The 7,500-nt window shown below is 34.8% G+C and overlaps 2 protein-coding genes across 17 annotated transcripts in view; one reads left to right on the top strand and one right to left on the bottom strand.

Moving 5' to 3' along the window:
- Window positions 1-7,286, top strand: part of LOC137614296 (uncharacterized) — a 25,658-nt gene extending 18,372 nt beyond the window's left edge. For both annotated transcript variants that reach the window (XM_068344035.1, XM_068344034.1), the window contains 6 exons: window positions 168-385; window positions 1,187-1,259; window positions 3,250-3,365; window positions 3,970-4,147; window positions 4,868-5,179; window positions 7,130-7,286. In XM_068344035.1, the coding sequence (XP_068200136.1) occupies window positions 168-385; window positions 1,187-1,259; window positions 3,250-3,365; window positions 3,970-4,147; window positions 4,868-5,179; window positions 7,130-7,197 (965 nt within the window). In that variant the 3' untranslated portion in view covers window positions 7,198-7,286. The remainder of the gene's footprint in view (window positions 1-167; window positions 386-1,186; window positions 1,260-3,249; window positions 3,366-3,969; window positions 4,148-4,867; window positions 5,180-7,129) is intronic.
- LOC137614297 (cytochrome P450 4c3-like) overlaps window positions 1-7,500 on the bottom strand; it is a 98,019-nt gene that overhangs the window by 61,328 nt on the left and 29,191 nt on the right. The window lies entirely within an intron of this gene.

The following is a 7,500-nucleotide window of genomic DNA, read 5'->3' on the forward strand; positions in this document are numbered from 1 at the left end:
ACACCCGACCATGAACAAAGACATTTCTGAGGCCTCAGTCCAGCAGTGGACTAGAAACAGCTGCATTTGTTGTTGTTGTTTTTATATATATATACACCTATATATGCACATGTATATATTAATTTCCTTTAACTAATGTAAGCTATTTCTTTTCGGTTCTTTTTCAGCACCTGAAAAGGTAAAGATAACGGGAAATGTTAGCGCGCACAGTTCCATCGCTTTAGGCTGGGATCCTGCACCGTCTTTCCCCCCGACTGGAGATATAAAAGAGTACGTCATCAACGTCTACAAAACTCAAGATGAAACGCTTGTTGGAACGTTTAAGACCACAAAGGAATCATACTTTATACACTACCTAGATCCGGACGTATCTTACACGATCCATGTAAGTAATATGGCCTTGTGATATTTTCATTTACATGACTGTTATTATTATTATTATTATTATTATTATTATTATTATTATTATTATTATTATTATTATTATTATTATTATTATTATTATTATTATTATTAAAGAAATAAGTCACGAGTTTTTTTTTCTAAATCGTAAAAAATAGGTAAAAATCCTGGAATAAATGTTGCCAGATATTTGGCTTTTTAAAAACGGATATATTGACGTTAAGGAGTGATATTACGGTCACTTACCCGTATAAAGATATCCACAAAGTAGGGTAAAAATTACGGTCGCCTGTATTTTACTGAAATACGGCTGAGAACAGTATATTTTTATGGAATATTTCCCCTTAAAATTGCAAGTTATTTTGAACAGTGTATATATTAAGAAACATTTTTATTCATATAATCATCTCACATATAACAAACTACCTGATTAATATTTCATTTTAGTGGCAACCCAGCCCCAAATGCCTTTATCTTCTACATTGTCAAAAAAAAAAAAACCGTAATAATAATCGGAAATTCTCCGTAAAAATATACTATTCTCAGCCGTATTTCAGTAAAATACAGGCGACCGTAATTTTAACTTACTTTGTTATCTTCTACGTGTTGGTGACCGTAATATCACTCCTTTACGTCAATATATCCGTTCTTAAAATGGGAAAAATCCTCGAATAAATGTTGCCAGGCATTTACCGTTTCTTTTTTAATACAGATTTTTAACAGTGATAAGAGAATAGAACAATCGATTACTACAAATCTGAACTCAATTTTCAAATCTTTACAGGTATCGGGAATCAACGAAGGTGTAGAGGAACCTGGGGAGGCTGCAGTAACTGTAATAGCAACTGTAGCTCAAAGTAAGTTCATTTTTACTTGTTAGTGTTCAGGAAGATTGCCACCAATTTTTTCAATATTAAAATATTGTGATTATCAAAATTCACGATAACAGAAGAAATACTGCATTTTCTTCTAGAGATCAATGTTTTTGGCTTATTGAGTTACTTTTACTAATTACCTTGTAACCATGAAAGTAAGAAGAATTTTGACAAAATATTTCGTATACGCATTCTCCATTGCCATATATACGAACCTCTGGGAATTCTTAACAGGATTTTTCATTTTTCGTCCTATATTCCCATATACAGGCATGCGAGCCGGGTACCTTAAACACTTCTCTAAGACATGTCCACAAATAGATTTTAGGTTTATTTTTGTAAATAAGTTTTAAATTAGATCGTTTTCTCGTTTTAAAGATCGCCTGCTGACTGCCATTAGATCATCAGTTATTTACAAATTTTCATGTCCAAACTGCTAAGTTTGCTATTTGGGAAGCACTTATCGTGCCAGCACTTCAAAGTCAGGACCGATAATCATATTGGAAAGTCGAGCAGAATGGGTCTCCCTCTTAGTAATCCAAAACACTCAGATGTTAGGGAACGTCAGGAAATATGTAAGTTCGTTTCACCAAGTGAGCATTTTAAGATAGTCAACTCTTACTCTTCAGTGAATCAAGAATATTTAAATCTCTTCACATGGAATATTTTATGCCTGACCTCAATTGCAATACCTCTGCTGTCCCCCTTTTCGTAACAGACTGATTTTTCATTCAATTTGTATGTATTTTTTAATAATTCTTTACTTATTTTATGTAAATTTTTATTTGAAATTGTATTGTTTCTTTTATTTTCACTTTAGGTAGCACTGATGATGACATTTAGAATGTCAGAACGTTTGCTATAAATATATATGTGGCGACATTAGTATTTCTGTTTCTCCTGAGAATAAGATTTCCTAGAAACGTCCCCATTTCTCATCTGGCTCAATCATTTTCATGTCTCTTCACATTAACAGAAGAGCAGGAACAAGTTATGAACTAATATTGATAATAACCCATTGGTAGACTCTCACAATCATAGATCCAAACAGGTCCTATATCTTGTTTGCCAAGTAGTTGAGTAGAGTTTAATACAAATTCTTAGTCTTGATCTAGATAACCTAGCCCCTGAGGGGGGGGGGGAGGGGCAAGCCAACCTCAGCTTGGTTGAGATGGATGTGTGGGGTGACAAGAAGAGAAAAGATACGGAATGAGGTAAATAGGGGTACCACAGGAGTTAGAGAACTATCAGATAAGATCCAAGAAAGTAGACTGAGGTGGTACGGTCATGTCATGAGAAGAGATGAACAGTATATTGGGAGGAGAGTGATGGAAATGGAGGTACAGGGAACGAGAAGGAGAGGGAAACCAAAGCGAAGGTGGATGGACTGTATCGAGGATGATCTTCGATTAAAGGGATTAACCGGTGATGAAGTGTGGGACAAAAGTAGATGGAGAATGCTGGCCATAAACATCGACCCCACATGGAAGTGGGAAAGGTGCACACAAAGAAGAAGTCTTGATCTAGATGTTAATCTGACACTGTCGTTTAGTTAGTTCGTTATGCATGATGCATAAGTTTTCATAACTCTAACCATCCTTTGCATTCAGATCTTCCCTGGCAGTACCATCCTGCTCGTAATATTAGGTATAAAGTTAATTCTAGTAGCCTTGCCTTCTCCATTATGAGTCACAACACTACACAGTATTCTAAAAATTTTATTCTAGCTATGACCAAGTTGTGGAATGATCTTCCTAATCAGGCAGTTGAATCGGTGGAACGTCAAAAGTTAAAACTTGTTTTTCAAGTGTGCTCTTGTTATGTCCTTACTAAAATGTATTTTTTGGTCTATATTTTATTAATCTGAAAATACAATAAATAATATTTCATCTTATCTTCCATTAGAACCATCGCAGCCCAAGTTTTTTGCCTCAAATATATAAATATTCGCATGTGTATTTCTTTCTCACAGGACCAACCACTCCACCTTCTCTTGAAAGAATCTTTGAAGATTCTGGCTCAGTGACATACAAATGGAATAGACCATCGGACGTGGAGGGAAATATAAGCTATAAATACACATATGAGGTGAGATTTTCTTGTGGTTATTTAATTTCTCATAGATTATTGCTCTTGTTCATGTTGGGGGAAATGACTGCCTCGTATTACGCGACTCCTCGTGTTATGCGACTTCTTACCTTCAAGTTATACTGAGATTATTTTATTTCCTCTACACTGAGTCTCCCAACCTTTTGTATGACTTGTTCTGGAGTCATTCCTTTTAGGATAAGATCTTCAGCTAGACTTTGTGCGATTCAAGTATTCCAACATCCCGTGAAATACACTGTTAAAAAAAACCGTAATTTTGATCGGATATTCTTCATAAAAATATACTGTTCCCATCTGTATTTCAGTAAACTACAGGCGACCGAAATTTTTACTCTACTTTGTTATTATCTTTTACCGGTTGGTGACCGTAATATTACACACTTTAACGTCAACATATCCGTTTTTCTAAAACGGTAAATGACTGGCAACATTTAATCCAGGATGTTTACCGTTTTTTTTACGGCGAATTTTAAGAGTTTTGTGTATCTGAAAAGAGATAGCTCATAGCATTCCTCCCTATGCAACCAGCATTTGTACTCAACGTACATTCATCTTTTATTCTTTTTATCTCGCTTCACCTCAGGTCAAACCTATTGCATGTGGCGAGGCGACAGAAAACCCAGCAGTCAAGGAAACAGAGGCTACAGAGGTCTCCTTCCCAAAACCTCTGCCTTATGCCCGTGTTACATTCAGGATTGCCATCGGAAACGAAGCTGGATTCAGTGGATATGAGGAAATCTCTCACGAAACTGATCCCGAAGGTATATGCTCTTCTTTATGTGAAGATTTGATAATACACAATAGACCTTGGTACTATTTTGATAGATGCTGACATGTGTGTATGTATATTTATATATATATATATATATATATATATATATATATATATATATATATGTGTGTGTGTGTGTGTGTGTGTGTATGTGTATACAGGATATATATATATATATATATATATATATATATATATATATATATATATGTATGTATGTATATATATATATATATATATATATATATATATATATATATATATATATATATATATATGTATATGTATGTATATGTATATGCTACTTACTATGTGAATTAAAAGTATGATAAATAAAATTATGAGACTACTCTGTCCTGAAACTTCTTTTATCGTCCATATTTTATGACTAAGACTGGATGCAGCCCACAATCTTTAACATGCTCCACCCACATGCATTTCTCCTCTGTTCTGGCAAGCAGCACATGGAGGTGCTTCGAACGCCAGCCACGTAGGTCAATATTAAAGTATCATGATTACCTATGTTTTATTAAAATTAATGTTATGTTTACGTGAATTAGCTTTGAGAAGGTGGCGGCCACTCACGATGCTCGTGGGAGGAAGATGGTGAAGATTATGGGCTGCATCCAGCCGCTTTCCAATTTTGAAGGCCCAGTCCGATGAAAGTCTAATATTTGATTCGCTCCATTAACACGATTTTCTTTTACAGTGCCAGCAATCAAGGTCGAAAAGATAGACTGTGGTGACTACAAATCACGTAAACAATGCAGTGTCACCTTAGAGAATGATTGTCGAAAAATCAATGGCAGAGATTTGGACATCGAGGCAGTGTGGGAATATAAAACGAATTCGGCAAGAGACCCCAAAAGTGGCAACATACATGCAGACTCTTTCCCGGCTCAGAATTTACATGATTACATAATAGACTTCCCTCGTGACTTCTACCACTATACAACATATCAACTCGCAGTTTATGTGAAAAATGAGGCAGGAACGAATGAAAGTTCTAGATATTCATCGGGTATGTAGGTGGTCCTTATTGAATTATTTGCCTGGACCTACAAGTAGGCACCCTTCTTTCAATCAAATAACTTTGTAGGCTACAATACACACTCTTAAGGTAGCAGAGTAAGAGTTAACTCACAAGGGTATGTAGGTGGTCCTTATTGAATTATTTGCCTGGACCTACAAGTAAGCACCCTTCTTTCAATCAAATAACTTTGTAGGCTACAATACACACTCTTAAGGTAGCAGAGTAAGAGTTAACTCACAAGGGTATGTAGGTGGTCCTTATTGAATTATTTGCCTGGACCTACAAGTAAGCACCCTTCTTTCAATCAAATAACTTTGTAGGCTACAATACACACTCTTAAGGTAGCAGAGTAAGAGTTAACTCACAAGGGTATGTAGGTGGTCCTTATTGAATTATTTGCCTGGACCTACAAGTAAGCACCCTTATCTTAATTAGATAACTTTTAAAGCTACAACACCCTCTCTTAAGGTAGCAGAGTAAGAATTAATTCACAAGGGTATGATGTAGACTCAGGGAAAAGAAAGTAAACATGATGTAGGCCAAAAATTCAGGACAAAACAAGCAAGCCATCCCTGTCCTTAGTAACCTTAGTTCAATAATCAGTTCTTGTTTTTCAATATCTCATAATTCATTAATTTCTTATTCATTACATTCAATATACATTTTACAATGATGTTTAATAAATATTTTATTCTATTTTATTGGCAAGAGAGATGTTTACCTTTTAAGAGAAATTCTTTTAGTATATCCCCTCTCTTAAAAGCATATTCTAGTTCTTCCAGTCCCTAACTTCATAAAGATGAACAATTTGACAGAATTCTTTTTAGAAAATTTGAGTAAGATGTGTAATAAGGACAGATGCTCTATTTTTCTCATTTTATTTACAATTATGATAAAATCTGAGATGCAAAAAAAATGCCCTTTTCATTAGTTTTTTTCAATTAACATTTTTGCAAAATGTTATCTTTATCCATAGTTAAGTTTTTGGTTTCTAACTTCTTCGTCTTTTACTTCTCATCCTTTTGGTTTCTTTCCCCTAAACTCCGTCCCTTTTTCTGCCCCTCGCTATGAACTAAATCTTTAAGGGCAGTCCTATGAGGGTCAAGATATGCGACTGTGCTCTGGTTCGACTTCCTTTTAATACTGCTGATAGCACACATATGTATCTATTGTGTAAGGAAGATTTTGAGCATGGTATGCTCTGGGTACAAATGGAAAACCTCTTTCAACAAGCTATGTCCCTCCAACAGGAAACGCCAGACAAAGGTCGTCGTGAGGACATCCAATCAAGATAGAGGTATTTCACGATACCTATATTTTCATTAAAGATTATATTTCATCCTTATAATGAAATATGACTATCAAGTGTAAGAACAATGCTGACATTGTTTCTCTCAAAGTATGAAGCAATGGTGGACGTGAAAACCGCTACTAAAATCAGTTGCAAAAGATATATATGATTAGTACATAAATCTCTTCCTCTACCTTAAAATAATTGCAAACGTTTCCTTCATAAATACCAAAAAGCAGAAGGGATATTTTTTCTACCTTGCTTATAGATATCACGTTCATTCTGGCAGCTCGATCTATTTCGTCTAATCCAAGTTTAGTCTTTCTTTTATGGTTTTTCTTTAAGGGCTGCTTTTTTTTATCCCTATCCCGTAGGGGAACCCTACTCTCTACAGGACCTACAAGATCAGTATATCGTATACCTTCTTAGGTATTTTGCCTATCCATATCACATTGCAAAACTGGTGTTTATCGAAGCACTTAAAGGACTAAAAATAAAAAGTCTTCAGTTTCTTTTTGAGTGAAATATTTCTCGTTTATAAATGACCTATTTTCAATTGTATTATCCCCAACAGATTGAATATTTACGTATTCAAAATCACGTTAATCTCATTGCTTTTATTTTCACACATCTCTCTTTTTTTTCAGGAGCAATACGACTTGGTGCAGGAAGGGGTAGCACTTTATCTATCAGCTTACTATGGGAACTTCAATAAGCAGTAAATCATTTAGTCTACCTTCACTGATCTATTGTTGTTGGGCTACTCACTAGATTGTGACCTATTATAGTTTGGTTACATGTTAGATTATAATCAGTTACCCATTACATTGTGACCTATTATAGTTTGGTTACATGTTAGATTATAATTCAGTTACCCATTACATTGTGACCTATTATAGTTTGGTTACATGTTACATTGTAATTCAGTTACCCATTACATTGTGACCTATTATAGTTTGGTTACATGTTACATTGTAATTCAGTTACCCATTACATTGTGACCTATTATAGTTTGGTT

The sequence above is a fragment of the Palaemon carinicauda genome, chromosome 20, assembly GCF_036898095.1.
Source record: "Palaemon carinicauda isolate YSFRI2023 chromosome 20, ASM3689809v2, whole genome shotgun sequence".
NCBI classification, from domain to species: domain Eukaryota; kingdom Metazoa; phylum Arthropoda; class Malacostraca; order Decapoda; family Palaemonidae; genus Palaemon; species Palaemon carinicauda.